This window comes from Anopheles ziemanni, chromosome X (genome assembly GCF_943734765.1).
Source record: "Anopheles ziemanni chromosome X, idAnoZiCoDA_A2_x.2, whole genome shotgun sequence".
NCBI classification, from domain to species: domain Eukaryota; kingdom Metazoa; phylum Arthropoda; class Insecta; order Diptera; family Culicidae; genus Anopheles; species Anopheles ziemanni.
The window spans coordinates 881,371-897,316 of record NC_080707.1 but is presented as its reverse complement, the minus strand read 5'-3'; the positions used below and the strand labels follow the sequence as shown (position 1 = coordinate 897,316).

General features: G+C 48.4%; 4 protein-coding genes across 4 annotated transcripts; 3 read left to right on the top strand and 1 right to left on the bottom strand.

Annotated features, from left to right (window-relative positions):
• Positions 1-438: 438 nt before the first annotated feature.
• Positions 439-10,192, bottom strand: LOC131290821 (uncharacterized). Its single transcript, XM_058320002.1, has 5 exons — positions 10,073-10,192; positions 7,131-7,658; positions 6,761-7,041; positions 730-918; positions 439-654 (listed from the first exon to the last, which is right to left on the bottom strand). The coding sequence occupies exons 2-5, from the start codon at positions 7,510-7,512 to the stop codon at positions 439-441; spliced, it is 1,068 nt and encodes a 355-aa protein (XP_058175985.1). The 5' UTR covers positions 7,513-7,658; positions 10,073-10,192.
• LOC131290822 (uncharacterized) lies at positions 4,924-5,880 on the top strand. Its single transcript, XM_058320003.1, has 2 exons — positions 4,924-5,125; positions 5,264-5,880. Exons 1-2 carry the CDS (start codon positions 4,924-4,926, stop codon positions 5,878-5,880), a joined length of 819 nt encoding a protein of 272 aa, XP_058175986.1.
• On the top strand, positions 8,561-10,843 carry LOC131290427 (uncharacterized). Its single transcript, XM_058319581.1, has 6 exons — positions 8,561-9,221; positions 9,304-9,567; positions 9,652-9,749; positions 9,822-9,944; positions 10,399-10,516; positions 10,581-10,843. The coding sequence occupies exons 1-6, from the start codon at positions 8,561-8,563 to the stop codon at positions 10,841-10,843; spliced, it is 1,527 nt and encodes a 508-aa protein (XP_058175564.1).
• A 709-nt stretch (positions 10,844-11,552) lies between these two features.
• LOC131290384 (paraplegin) lies at positions 11,553-14,171 on the top strand. Its single transcript, XM_058319537.1, has 2 exons — positions 11,553-13,590; positions 13,658-14,171. The coding sequence occupies exons 1-2, from the start codon at positions 11,575-11,577 to the stop codon at positions 14,009-14,011; spliced, it is 2,370 nt and encodes a 789-aa protein (XP_058175520.1). The 5' UTR covers positions 11,553-11,574; the 3' UTR covers positions 14,012-14,171.
• Positions 14,172-15,946: the final 1,775 nt, after the last annotated feature.

Sequence of the window (15,946 nt, the reverse complement as noted above, 5' to 3'; positions counted from 1 at the left end):
TTCGTACCATCGGACTACGGGCAGCCAGTCACAACAGTACTGCGATTTCTCGATCAAAGGCGTCATAACTCCACACACTTTGCAATGACCGCAGCGACACCGTTGCATTAGCCTTTAGCGAAGTGCAACCTCCATACTTTAGTTGGTAAATCACAGAGTGGAACAATCATCTGTAATCTTGTGCATGACAACACTGCCAACCCCGTCATTTGCGCATAGGGCAAAATATTGCTAAGACTGACGAACATATCCTCCGGGAAGAGCGAGCGATGGCACATCGCTTGTTTTGGAAAGGCGGTCCTCTTGCTCCATCACAAACCGCAGCCGCATCATTAACGGGTGCATCAACAACCTCCCAGCGCCCGTCGTGTCATCCTTACTGCTCGTCCTCCTTCATCCGAACAACAACGGGACTGAAACTCGTAGCACACACTGTCCCTACTCGGTTTTCCACACGAACGGCTCCAGGCGATCGTCGACGCTAAGCAAATTGTTCAGATACTCCATACTCTCGATGTTCTGGTTGAGTATGTCGTTGCAGCGCGTCAGCTGTTGCGAAATCTGCCGCACCTTGGAGAACGTTTCCGCGTACGAGGTGTACAGCTTCTGCTTCTGCACCAGCTGCGCCAGCGCGCTAGAGATTTCCTGGTCCACCTAAGCACAACCAAACAAAACACACGAACAGATTAGCGTCCAACGCACGGGGGGATAGTTCGAGAGACTGCTTACCTCTTTGATTTTGTTGGTGATCTGCTGCTGCTCGGATGAGACGTGCATGGCGCAGGTGTTGAAGTGCGACTGCAACCGGCTGCACATGTTGATGAGGTGCGTGGGCTGCAGCCGTTCCAGCACGTCCGGGTCGCGGTTGGCCGGCAGCGTCAGTGTACCGCGCATCACCGGAAGAAACATCGGGACACTCTGTCAAACGATGAAGAGGAAGTTAGATTAATTGCACTCTTACCCGCTACCAGACCCCGTAGCACCCCATTTACATTCTTTGTATCTCAGTTCACACCCTCTCCATAGCGCATGACTGTATCCGCTGCAAAGCACCATTCATGAAGTTATTTCGTCACACAGCCCGTACATGTATTACTCAACTGAGCGGCTGAAGCGTGACAATCATTGGCGTAGGTTAATCGCTCACTGTATTACGAAATAATTCACATACAACGACTGGAGTATCATTAGTAATAGTCAGAAGCTCCGTACCACTTGTGCTATTTTCAGATTGTAATGTTCAAGCAAAAGCTGTGAAACTGATTTTAATATCATTCTGAACCGGAAATAGCACAATCAGTATGGACATTTAGGTGCAATTATTATATCACTTAATGTGCATGATTCATTGCATCCAAAGAGGCCTGCTTCAAACATCTCCACACAGAGTGAGTTGATCCAGAAATGTGTTTATCCAGATCATTCGGGAACTATTAAAAATTCAAATATTTTGCGCACACCAAATGCTCTTGCTTCACTACGTATCGTAAATCGTACTTAAATCGTACGGCCAGACAATACCCAGACGGATTTGCAGTTAAGAAGATGAAATGCCTCGGTGCGTATGGCAAAACTCGGTAACGCTTACTGTACATGACCCTTTTCTCGGTGCGGTTTGCTGGAGAGCAGTCTTTATGCATACGGCCCTGACCAAACGGAGTCATCCAGCCAGGGGCCGAGTCCACTTTGGTGCGTGGGCGATGGCTTACGGCACACACAGCCGTACACGGACAGGCGCGGAAAGCCGTCACGGAGTGTCAAGGTTACCAGGCGTTACAAGGCGTTTCGGTTGCCGGTCCGGGGGCGATAAATATGGTTGCGTTCGGCAAAACGGCCGTGATTGTTTGCCTCGCCTCGCTAGAGCTCGTAACTCTACTGCGCGGAAAGAAGTCTAGTCCGGGACCGAGCGGTCAAAGGGGGACACTTTACCAACGAAAAATCCCCAAAAATAAACTCGAACCATATTTGTGCACCGGCCGTTTGAGCCGAACCCGCCCGTCCGGACTCCTCCACTCGGGCTAAGAAGTCGGCACTCACACACTGCTGGACCTTCTTAAGGAGAACCGGGGAGAACTGAGCCGACTGTGTTTGACTCCAAAATGGAGATTATTTGCTCAAGCAATGTTGACCCCCCCCTAATGAATTGGGGTTTTCTGACACCAAACCAAATCAAAAACACATGTGAGGTAGGATGAGGATGCAAGAATTATGATCCCATTTCCGCACCAAGAGTACACTTCAAATATGGTGACGAAATCTCATTCTCCGTTTGTTTTAACTCGTAAATTTTTGACATCAAGCACATCTTGCCCCACTTTCGCCTATTAGTTCTCGCAAGTTCCCTCCCGTAAGAAGAATTGCGATGATGAACTTCCAGCCAGATGTTCCAGAACAGTTGGGCGGTAAGTGACATGAGGATGCTGACGGACTACTTTGCTTTTAAGCTCATAGTCGCGGATTGTTTTGCATTAGCCTACAGACTCACTGCTGGCTTTACCGGTAAGTTCTTATTCCCCCTGGTGGCGTGTGGGATTGGAATTGAACGGCACAACTGGTTCTTGTTCTTCACGTGGGCGCCATGGTGGCGGTAGGGGCAACGCTATGCTCCGCTTCGTTTAACGGAAAGTGGTCGCCGGTTACGGTGTTTGCGCTGCTATGCAAATTAAAACCTGGAGGTGTGCTGCTTGCGGAGTATACAAGTACCCACGGTTGGCATGTCGTCTATTTGGTTGGCACTGTAAATTTTGAGCGCGGAAGAGTAACACGAAAACGACCAGAAGTAAATTCCACTCGGGACAATGGGCTACAATCAAAATCATCCGCTGTTGGATCCTCTAACACATCTGCTGATACGATCGCACCGTACACCGATTGCAACACCAGATGCATAAGAGAAGCCCCTAGGTCATTATCCATTCCGTCCCGGGTAGCATTTCGAGATGTTGCAGGGCAATGAAATGCCATGTCGATGAAGCGCACAGTGGACAGAAACTAGTGGATCATTGGCTATGCAGTGACATTTCAGTTACTTTGATTGTCACAATGTGTTTCAAATAACTTTTACCCAACTAGCAAGTAGTGTTTGTACACCTCAGCTCATATGAAATCAGCATGTGCAGCATATGGTTGTTTTCGGAGCCTAAGAGCACCTTTCGGCCCACTGTGCAGTCGGAGCTGAGTTCATCAGTAACCGTTCGCGTGGGTTGATGCACGGGACACGCGGGTGGCTGGTAGGGCGAGGCGTACTGGCCACGAGTCAGGAGGTGAACCGTGTTTCGTGTAGAAAGTGAGAGTGAGACGCTAAAGTTGTCCCCCCACTGCACCGAGGGTGAGACGTAAGGGTACAGGGCCACCATCAAATATGGAAGAATGTAGTCTAGTGCATAATAGGCCAAGGAATAAGTTTAAAATTGGAAAAAACACACTCACCACCGAGTTGTGGACCCTGTGTTGACAAGGTGGAAAAAGGGAACTATAAAAATAGGTCAGAAAAAGGGCATCTATTGGACAGAGGGGGCCAGGCATCTCCCATTCCAAGACTTACTGCTCAGCTTAGTATAGGACACATTTTGGATGGATGCTAATTTTACACCGATAGAAAAGGGCACGGAGTAAGAGCAAAGTAGCAGATAAAAGCGGAATGCAGGGGAGTAAGGGATGGAGGAGCAGGAATAGAATAAAGTAATAATACCTTTGTAGGATCAACTTGCTCCCAAGATCAATCTTGCTGAATCGAGAAGTCGGGTCGGCCTGAGTTGGAATTGACGGCACGAATGAGTGAAAGAAACCGCGCACGACAGCGATCGCCTTCTCCCTTCCCCACACCTTGCCCTGCGCTGTCCTTCTTCAACCATCACCATTCCCTTCCAAAAGCGGTATCTACCACCCCCGCAATTTGGACCGATTCAGCCACGAATCCAACGGTTGGGCCGTTCCGCGAAGCAGTCGGGCGTTCACTCGACCCAACGCAGTGGAACGGTACGGATCTGTCGGTTCCGCGGTGTCCATTCGGAGGTAGAGGGAAAACAAAAACCCACCAGAGGAAGGAGAAAAGCAACCAGGAGAGATTGAAGACATCGAACCGGCGCTTAAGAAAGCCACGGCCGAAAGATCGCTCGTCGTGGAGAAGCCCGCCGCAGCAACAGTTTGTCTTATTTTCCAATCCCTCTGCGTTATTGTACTGTTGCGTGTTCCTTCTTCTCCAGCTGTTAGTGCGGTGTGTATCGTAATTTACAGGCTGCACTATCGATCGGAACGCAGCTCGCCTCAGAAAGCGGACCCTGCATTCTCACCCCTTCGAGCGCATCACTCAACAAGCATAGGCCGACAGCAAAACACACTCGATAAAAACCATCATTTATAATACTCGTGAGTGTGTGGGTGGATGTGTGTATGCGTGTGTAGGTGCACCGGGGAAAAACCAGTTAGAGGGAGTAGGGATCATATCGGAAGCCTCTCGCAGGGCCAACATTTTTCTGAAAGAAAAATAAGCAAGAAATCCTCATCAACAAAGTGCCCACTGTGCGGCATCGCCATAACAACCGAAACGAAACGTGACAACATACCGCGCGAGAAACAGAGTGGAATGAAAGTGAAATGAGGGGAGAGGTGGCGGTGTGTGAATAAACTAAAGCGCAATAGTGCGGTTGTTTTTGTTGCGGTGAGTGTGTGTGTGTGTGTATGTGTTGGAGAATCCGTTTCTGGAACACCAACGAGAGTCCAACGGGGGGAGTCATCATCAGGATGGTGGAGTAGTGCGCATAACGTGAAATCGTCCGGTTCGTTCGCAAACCGATGTTCCGATGCATCCGACGACCAGGACCAAACCTGCAGGACAACGTGCGTGAGCTATTTAGAGCAGCTTTCCTGGTTGCGACCGGATAACAGTTCCGGAGCGTAACGTATTCTGTAAACCGATCAGGTATGGCTCAGCAAAAGTTCTTCTCCGGGCTGACGGAGGGCATGATCAATCGGTCCGCCGGTGAGCGTCCAGATCGACAAAAGACACACTTCTTCTGGCCGGACGAGTACGCGCCGGATGTAGAAGCGCCGAAGAGGAAGGAGAATGCTCCAAATCCTCCTCAACGGCCCATCAATGGGAAAGTTCACGAGCACGAGCAGCGTGGCCAAAGCTCAGCAAGGACAACAACAATCAACGGCCGTCTGTTCGGCAATAGCGAGGAGATGGGTGTGGATGAGGTAGACGAGAGGATAGGCGTGGGTGCACACACCAGAAGGCAACCGGTTGGATATGGCGAAGCAGATCCAGATCCGGCACCGGCAACCCGTGGTCACCAGCAGAAGAACACAGCGTCACACATTCAGTTCTACGATGGCGTCGAGTCATCGTTCGGTGAGCTGGAGCGCTCGAAGGCACACGAGCGGCGTCGCATCGAGCAGTTTCTACGTCAGCAGTCCGAAGAGGACACGGGCGAGGCGGCACGCGCCAAACGACTCAGCACGCTGCAATCCAAGATCGAGTTCTACGACTACCCGCCAGAATCGGTGGCTGCCGGGGAGCCGCGCGTCATCATCCACCGGTTCGGTGGGTCGGCCCGGTCGGTGCAAGAGTCCCCACCAAGGAGCAGAGCCGCCAGCCGCCAGGATATCGACACCACATACCAGGACGAAGAGTTCGAGTTTGACGACCGCAGCAGCATACGCTCGAGCGCATCGTCCTACGCACCAAGCTGCTACCGCCGGACGTCGCATGTTTCTGACCTGCCCGAGCACAAGCGCAACTCTCAGCGCCACCTGCGATCGAGCATCAACTTCCACAACGGCTGCACGATCGCCGACGACAGCGAGGCCCCGCGGAAGACCGTGAGCGTTCGCGAATCGGCCACATCGCGCGTTGGCGTTGGCCTACCCAACCTCTAAAACACCCCGCCAAGAGATTCAACTCATTTGCAATCATCCATCATCAATGGCATCAATCAATACGTCCACCCAACAACCAGGCAGTCGAGGCCGCACTTGCAGGAAACCCCCAGACCCAAAGCGAGACAAAACGTCGCATCAGATGACAGCATCTGGTGAATTCTTCCCGTGTAACACACTAGCACGCACAAATGTGTATCACCTTAAATCGTGGGTGCTATCAGTTGGCAAATACGAGACCTTTCGCAGGGGCCATAACTTAAGATGAAGTTTTCTTTTGGTTCGGACAGCTGTTACACATAAAACATAACAAGCAGTGATTTGCCGCGCGGTAAAATATTGTCTCACGTAGTCATCACTGTTAAGACAATAAACAGCGTGATCCAGCACATTGTCCACGCCGTTAATGTGGGCGTCGAGCAAACAAAAGTTCGAAGCACACTATCCGGACTCTTTTCGAAATGTTTTTCATATAAAAAAACTCCGGAATGCAAACAATTGCCCATTAATCGCATCACAAAATTTAAGTTAGCATAATCGAGCATTTGGTGCTTTTTTCGTAAGGAGATGTAACGGAAAAGGTCTCTTTTTTATTTAACAAAATAAGGCCATCAGTCTTTCATCTCTATTTCGCGCAGGCAGTTCAGTACTTAAAACTGTCATTTGTTTCATGGATTTGCCAATTCCCTTGTCGTACATCATCATTTCTCCCCCCGTATATGGATTTTCTTGGAGAAATGAGGTTAAAGGCAATCTCGACACTTCACCTACGTCCTTCCATACCGTGGTATGCTAGCTTTCAACCCTTGCCCTTTACGAATCCTACCCACAAGAGTGTCATCGATTGGATAAGAGGAATTAGTCTTCGTTCGGTATCTACCTGCAACCGCACGATATCGTCGTCCTTCTCGATGCCGACGTCCTTGACGGCGCCCGATTTCACCACCACAATACTGTGCGCACCCGCAGCCGATATCGGTCTGCCGCGGCCGCTGGGCGCACTACCACCGCGGCCACTTTCGAATGGCTGGGAATGCTGCTGATGCTGATAGTGGTGCTGATACTGTTGCTGCTGCTGCGATGAGCGGTTCATGATGATGGCACTGTTGGGCCGCGATTTCACCTGTTTTGCCTGTTGCTTGTTACGCAGCTTGGGCGAATCTGGACGCGAAGAAACGAAAGCAACACAAAACGGGCAAGTGAGTCGGTGAGGGATGAGGAGAAAGTGAACGGTGCTTTTTCACACTTACCGCCGATCGGTTTGTCGGTGTATGATATGTATGGCAGGTCGGAGTCGGAGCAGACGCTCATCGGTGGCGAGACCGGGCGCGAATCACAGATGTACGCCGACGAGGGTGTCGCGGACGAGGTTGAGTATCCATCGTCCGGAATGCCTCCGGCGCCTCCAACGCTACCAGCGCTCGCCGACCCGATACCACCCCCTCCCGTCACGGCAATCGTATTGCCACGCTGCAGTTTGCCGCCGGATGCATTGCCGCCAATGGTAGCGCGTCCTGACGCGGCCGTTGCCGTTGTCGAATGCCGATGAAGACTCCCGGCCCGGAGTGCTCCGCCGGCACCGTCAGCTACACCCGCCTGCTGCTGCAGTTGCGCCGAATGTTCCGAACCCATCCGTAGGCTGAACGAAAATTAAGAACCGGCCTGTTTTCGCTTACACTTACTTATTGAGGGCTTCAACCGCTGAGCGGCCTTGGCCTGGCGACTTGCAGCGCAGCTAGGAATGACCGTTATGATTGTTGGTGGTTTAAGTGTAGTTGCTAGAAAGAAGCGAAATGTTATCGTTCATAACTTGTTTAGACTTGTTTTGTTTTTAAACCCGAGTAATAATATTGTTAAATCGTAATGCGTACTACGACTTGCGGACCAATAAAACGTAGAATAAATGCGGATAATATTTATAACCCCAATACGCTAACAACTGTCTAACTTCTTAACGTGGTAATAAAATGACATACGGTTGTACAATCCTATTCTGTTTCTTTTCCTGTCTTTTCCTTCAAGCAGATCAAATGTTGCTGTCTCTTACTTTGATAGTAATTTGTTGTGAATAGAACTCTAGCTAACAATAAAAATGTTTCATACAAAGAATCAACATGAGTATTTTAATGAGCGCATAATCTTACGATATAAGAAAAACAAGTTTGAGAACAAGGTAATCTGTATTGTATTACCTATTGAAGTTCGCAAAATTATTCATAACTCAACACGGTGTGTCATAAGCTTTCGGGGCGCTGTGCACTAGTCTATCTGCAAATGCATCTTGTATCCGAGCCATCCGTTTTCCCTCTTGGAATGAGCCCAGTTACTTACGGCTAATCATCGCTTAAAGTACAGGTAATTATATCGCAACCAGCATCGTAGCCCTGATTATCGTGTTTAACTACAACCAGAGATATGTCAGTCGTTACGATCTGATTCTTAATTTAATACATCTCGCAACAGACACTTTTCTCGCATGGTTTCGATTACTACGCGTGAAGTCAATTTTACGCTACCATTTGCCGCGCTTTGCCTGACACTTCTTTCTATGGCCACTTAGTGGGCTTGCGCCGGTTGAGCATGGTGTCAGTATCAAATGCACTTTTTGCTGGCGCAGGCAAAAAGGAAGGAAGTCTAACTTTTCACGCGACCTGAAACCACCCGATAGATAGTGAACAAAATGCCATCCTTGTGGATCGTTTGGATCATCTTCCAGGAATACGGATACGCGTCTTCGTCGTCTGCTAAAGCACACGAATCCATGCTATCCAGCACACCGGAGCTGTTAAATCTCTGTCGGACGATGAAAAACGATCGGCATGGCACGTCAAACAGGACCATTCATCCCAAAGATAACCAGTTACTAGCGGCGCATGATATCCTACTCTCGGAACCGGTCCCGTTTCCCGTCTATCAACCCTCGCCAACAATCAACCACCAGCATCAGCTGCAGTACATCGACTACAAGCTCCACTACGGCCTGAGGTACAACCCACGATACGATGGAAGCAAAACGAATGTTCAACGACATCCGTCGTCAAAGAACACCTCTTCTTGGAATGCAACAAAAGCTAGTTTACCAATGCCCGGCGTTAGCCCCATCAGGGAGCGGAATAAGCTGATCCCACCGAAGCAGTACAAAGCACCTGCGGTGCCACTGTTGAGCGTGATCAACATCATAACGTTCGTCAACGGGCCGTGCGTACCACGGAAGAACGCACCTGGCAATACATCGTTCGTGGTCAGCTGGATGGGTATTTGCTACCATGAAAAAGAGTGCAGCCAGTTGAAAGGCATTCCGATGGATACCTGCGCCGGGGGATTTGGAGTGTGCTGCGTTTGTGAGACACCGTGGAGTCAGGGGCTTGGCGCAACATTAATGTTTAATACACGGACCTTTCCCCTTTCTCTCATCATTTTCAGTCCAGTACGGGTGCGACAGTAGGTCCGAACAGAACGTCAGTTACTTTGTCAGTCCCAGCTTCCCGTCACCCGCCGTAGAACCATTGCCGTGTACCTTTACCCTTGCCCTGCATCGCAGCGTGCGCCAGGTGGTGCTTGAGTTTATCTTCTTTGAGCTACAGCCACCGCAGCTGGGCAACTGCATCGAGGATCAGTTTGTTATATCGATACAAAACGACCATCGCATCTACCCGGTGCTTTGCGGCGTAAATAGTGGACAGCACAGTACGTTCTAGATACACCGCAAACTCATGCGTGTGTTTTAAAGACCATCCATTAACTGTTGGTTGTTTTCTTCCCTCACCTCAGTGTACCTTGATATCGATCGAGCGTACTCCCATCTGGTGTTCTTGAATGCAGTTTTTAGCTCCCGCCAGCCACGTGCATTCCTCGTCAAGATAACGCAGGTATTGCAAAAACTAAAACCAAGAAATTTGGAGAAGATGGAAAGTTGTTGAATCACTTTTCTTACACTCCAGCTATCCACTCCCCGGGCACCGATGAACTGCCTTCAGTTTCACGATGGGCTGAGCGGAATCGTGAAGTCGTTTAACTATGACAATTATTCCACTGTGGTGAAAAACCGAAAAGCTAGCTATCTGGTATGTGCAAAATGTTGATAGAATGAACATCGAAAACGAACCCTATTCTATCGTTAGACTATTTCATATGTCCGCCCATGCAAGGAGATAACAGCTTATCAAAAGTTGGGAGCGTATTGTTTACTCACGGGCCAAAGCACATCAAAGAACATCAAATGTGCAAACACTGACCGATCACTGCACTTTCACCAGCACCTTATGTTACAGAAGATTGTTTCATTTTCCACACGTTCTAAAATTACATTAACTTTACAAAACTAACATGTAGAACTATGCGAACCACTTTGGCGTGGTATCAATATGATTCGATCTGCATTCTACGAACTGTCCCGTGTTTGGTTGTCATTTTCATGTAAACATTAGTTTAGGCAGCGTACCGTGTTGTATTCTGGCTGCGTAGTCAAGTGGAAATGTTTAATGAAATATTTCTTCCTTTTATACATTTGAATTGCAGAATAACCTGAACTACGCGATATGCATCAAACGGCACATCATGTTCTGCAACGTTGTATTTACGAACGAGAATGCCCTTGGGAAGGAAAATATTTTTCAGCTAGTTAACATCGCAGAAGGTAATCAAACGAAAAGTACTAACCATCCCGAACAGACGTTCATTATTACATCGAATCGCCACAGACGGTTCTAGCCTCGTACCACCGAACCAAGCGGGAGTGGAAATATTCAGCTGCCCAGACGATTACATCGCCATCAATTACATGCGATTGTGCGGCGAGCGGTTGAACGATGGTAGTATTGTAGCTGATTTTACTAGAAACACACCCGTTTCTTACACCAGCGCTGGGCCCATTCTGGTGGCGGTACGATCGGATGAATCTATCGTTGGCAGGGGCTTTAAACTTACGTACAAACAAAATGTTTGCATAGACAAGATAGTGTAGATTTTATTCATTCAAATAAATATCGTCTCCATTCCGCAATCATCTAATCCATATTGTTTTATAAATTTCCAACCAAAATACTCACCTTTTATTTGATACAGCAAGCGTATATAGACGAAAAACAATGCATCATGGTGCGAACGCCGAGTAAATGTTCCTGACACAACCAATCATGTCAAAATGTTCAAGCATTTGACGTTTTTCTGCATGGGACGTTCATGTTCAACCTGACGTCCAGCATCGTTTACATCATGTTGTTGAAATCATAGCTACCGAGTACAACCAAATAAAAACATTGATCCTGCGAGAGCACCGATTCACATCATTTCAATAATATTAGATTGCTGAAATGCAAAAGTATTTTCCCTGCCGCCTACCAAAAATAAATAATTCTCAATCGTTGTGAAAAGTTACAGTTGCAATAAGAACGTTCAGCAAGACTCAACATCATTTCTAGACACTGCGTTACGTTGTGAAATACCATTGTTTTCCAGCATAAAATCTAATTTCTTTTGCAATGTGTTGCTCGACATACTGATTGAGTTACAGGTTTATTAATGCTACGCAACTCGTTTCATCGTTAAAGCTGTTTTTGTGCATGGTTATGTAAACATTTACCGCTGTTTTACGGTGAGGTAGGTGACAATAAAAAACACTTCTCGATTCACTGGCTATATTTTTACGACAAAATTTCATCATCCGTAGGAACTAAATTTCAACGAACAATCATCATGTACCGGTTGGGAAGATGCAAGCAAATTTTGAACCACAGCACGTTGATGTATGTAGTTCGTAGATTGCAACCTATCGTTTCTGTGACAAATAGTACGGGAACCGAAAGACTGGACTGCGGTTTGATATGGCGTGAGCACAACAAAAATTCCAACGTGCGGAATGAGAAGCTCGCTGCTGGAGACATCCAGCAATTCAACCCACGGAAACAACTGAAACTACTGCATACCGAACAACGTGCCTTTATAAGGATGCTGTGCAGCTCCAGCTCGATACCTTCGTACGTGTTTGCTCGACACCTGCACACAACCGCATCGCGTCTGATGGGAAGCAATAAACAGCAGCCTGATCGGGACCCGGGGGATCCAAACCGTGGAAATAAGAAAAACGATGAGGATGATAAGGAGAAAATGATGTCGGTAGTGACGAAAACGCTGATCTGGATGATCACCATCTACCTACTGGTAGGCTTTCTTACCATGGTGATACCATCGAAAAATCGACCGGAGTCGGCAACCCGGTATGTCAGCTGGCACGAGTTCGTACACCACATGCTGGCGGTCGGCGAAGTGAAAGAGGTGGTCGTGCATCCGGACATGGAGATGGTTACGATCATCCTACACGACGGTGCCATCGTCAAGGGACGGCGAGTGCAGTCCAACATATTTCATATGGCCGTCGCGGATGTCAATAAGTTCGAGGAGAAGTTGCGCTCCGTCGAGCAACGTTTGGGCGTGACGGAGGGAGTGTCGGTGCAGTTCGAGCGCAGTGGCGACGTCAGCGGGCGGATCTTGTTCACCCTTTTTGCCACCGGGGTGATTATCGCGCTGCTAAGCCGCATCCGGGGTGGGCGGGGTCCAATCTCGATGGATAGTTTCACGCAAATGGGCCGCGCCAAGTTTACGCTGGTGGACCCGGTCGAGGGTGGAAGGGGCGTGTGGTTTAAAGACGTCGCGGGGCTACAGGAAGCAAAACAGGAGGTGATGGAATTCGTAGACTATCTCAAGTCACCCGACCGATACCAACGACTAGGAGCTAAAGTACCCAAAGGAGCTCTTCTGTTGGGTCCACCCGGATGTGGCAAGACCCTGCTGGCCAAAGCGGTAGCTACTGAGGCACAGGTCCCGTTCCTTAGCATGAACGGCTCGGAGTTTATCGAGATGATCGGAGGGCTTGGGGCGGCTCGGGTGCGTGACCTTTTTAAGGAAGCGAAGAAACGCTCACCTTGCATTATCTACGTCGACGAAATAGATGCCATTGGGCGTCAGCGGGAGGGCTCTGGTGGTGGTGCTGCTGGCGGCATGAACTCGGGTGAATCGGAGCAAACGCTAAACCAGCTGTTGGTGGAGATGGATGGTATGGCAAGCAAGGAGGGCGTGTTGATGCTAGCCAGCACCAACCGGGCGGACATCCTAGACAAGGCGCTGTTGCGCCCGGGACGCTTCGATCGCCACATTCTCATCGATCTTCCGAATCTAGCGGAGCGGAAGGAAATTTTCGAAAAGCACCTCTCAGTAATTGCGCTTGAGCGACCACCTGCAACCTACTCGGCTCGCCTAGCCACGCTCACTCCCGGTTTTTCAGGTGCTGACATTGCAAACGTGTGCAACGAGGCAGCGTTACACGCTGCCCGCACGAACCAGACTTCAGTGACGACTCGCAACCTGGAATATGCGGTAGAAAGACTAGTTGGCGGTACGGAAAAACGGTCGCATGCCCTTTCACCAACGGAACGACGCGTAATTGCATTCCACGAATCGGGTCACGCGCTCGTCGGCTGGATGCTGCCCAACTCGGACGTTCTGCTGAAAGTAACCATCGTGCCACGGACAAGCCTGGCGCTCGGCTTCGCCCAATACACGCCGAAGGAGCAAAAGCTCTACACCCGCGAGCAGCTGTTCGACAAAATGTGCATGGCACTGGGTGGCCGGGCAGCGGAAAATCTTACCTTCAACCGAATAACAACGGGGGCACAGAACGACCTCGAGAAGGTGACTAAGATGGCATACGCTCAAGTAAGTAAAGCATTGGCTATTTCAATCTTATTACAATTGATTACAAGCCGTCTAACCTTCTCTTCAGATCAAATATTTCGGGATGAATCGCACGGTAGGTCCGCTTTCGTACGCAGACGAAAGTGAATCCAGCCCATACGCACAGAAGCCGTACTCGAAGAGCTTGGGCAATCTGATGGACTTCGAAGCGCGCAAGATGATCACCGAGGCGTACGAGCGTACCGAAGAGATCCTGCGCGAGCACTCCGCACTATTGAACAAGCTGGCTGAGGCACTACTTGAGAAGGAAACGCTGAACTATGACCAGGTTGTGGAACTGATAGGGCCACCAAAGTATGAGGACGCCAAACGAAAGATTGAACCGGTGGAGTTCGAGGACAGCCTTAAACGACTAGCCAACAATGGGACGGAGGAAAAATAATCATGCACTAGGAGTGCACAATAGATAAAACTATTGATGGTCCTAACGAAAGGAGTTTGGGCCACTGTACATAGCGACCGTTAGGATCGTTTATGCTATCGCTTGTTGCCTGCAATCAGATTGTAAATTTGTTTGAAGTGAAAATATCAGTAGTAAATTAAACAAATTCGCATAAAAATAAAAAATTAAAACAATTCAAACATGTTATATTGTTGTTTGATCATGGATCTATCTAATTGGTGCCTAATTTTGAGTTTTGTTGAAATTGTATTTCAATCGATTGGGAATCAATGACTGTCAGAGGAAAAATCCGCTAACTGATATTTTGGTTATCAGGGCATTTCCTCCCTGATATTAGGCCTTATCCCGGGCTTGGTCGGTTTAAAGGAACGATTATTTTTCACAAAAATTCAATTACCGTGAAATTTTTCGTCTTTCTGTATTTAACGTAACGGTCCGATCAAACGAGCTAGTGCGAGCTGTTGATCCATTTTGGGTTCTGGCTACAAAATTTGCTACATCGGTCAATATATACCATTTTCACATTGTGTCTACGGTGTTTTACATTCATGGAAAGGCTCCAGAGTTGTGGTGTCGGGATTGAAAAATAAATTATTTAATAATCTTGCTATGCTATGATGTTTTCGTTGTAAAATTTGTAAAATTTTCTTCGCATCTATACACAAAACAGCAAATTCTGCCAACGCAGCAAACGCTCGAGCTGTCAAAAATGACTTTTCCACATCACGCTTGAAGTCACCTACACCTTCAGTGCAGTGAATATTATAAATCATAAGCACGAAACAATGGACATTTTCAGTCTTCGCGAGATAGTTGGTAGGTGTTGACTTGGCTCCGCGGTGCAGCCGGGCTTCGCTTTAGTTTGTTTGGTGAAAACGCGAGCATAGCTTGCGGACAAGTGACTAATGGACCCTCCCCTCGGTGGATCGAACAGAAAACAACACCGAAATATAGCATCATTTGGATAGTTCAGTGAAAACTAAGGCAAATAATTTGTAGCCCAGTGCGCTGGTTGTCATCTTGAAGTTCGCTTCTCCGGATGTTTTCTGGGCGGTCACCGGTGCCGATAGTAGCAGTGGACTGGCCGTGAAAACTATTTCTCCCCCATTATTCGGCAACCGGTGCTCCATTCATCCGAAGTATCCTTTACGTTTCATCCGTTCTGTGGCGTTTTCCCAGTTGGCCGTGTTTGCAGCCGCGCAACAAAACGGAAGCAGCAGGCCCGTTCTGCACAGCGGTGTTTGTGTGCACTCATTGTGTTGCTCGCGTCGTGTGCGTGTGTTTTGCCGTAGCGGATGTGTGCCGTACTAATTTTCTTTGAAAAATTTCGGATCGATTTTCCAGCAGCGCTGCACCCCCGTCACCATCGGCTGGTAGCCGATTTCTCCATTCTCTACGTCTGCGGCTTCAATCGATAGTTGTGCGTTGAATTTTCTTTTGCTCTCCCAAAACTGCACGGAACTTGTCGGGTCGACGAGCCGCGTTTCCCAAAGCGGACTCCTTTTTTGCCCTGGCCCTCAGACGCCCTCGTTTCCCTTTAGCAATCGCCGTCTCTGTCTTTCTAGTTTCCAACATGGTGCCAGTTAGATTTTCGCCGCAATGAAGGGTTTGCAGTCGTAGCGAAACCATTGCTGAACCCCTTTTTTCAACGGTCTAATAAATGCCTTCTTGAAAGAGTAATGGCTCAACGATCCTATTGGAAATTGATGTTCAACTTAAGCATTCTTTTCGATTGTATTTTGTAGTTCCTTCAGAATTTCTCGATACAGTCCAGAATAACAACCATGGTCCCAATTCTCCATTTTTCGTCAACAAAAATAGCTGCAAATGGAGCCTGTATAGGCATTAGAAGCTAAAGCCATCGAGAGGGACTTGCGATGATGGAGTCGAAAAATTAAAGAAACCCCAAAGTAA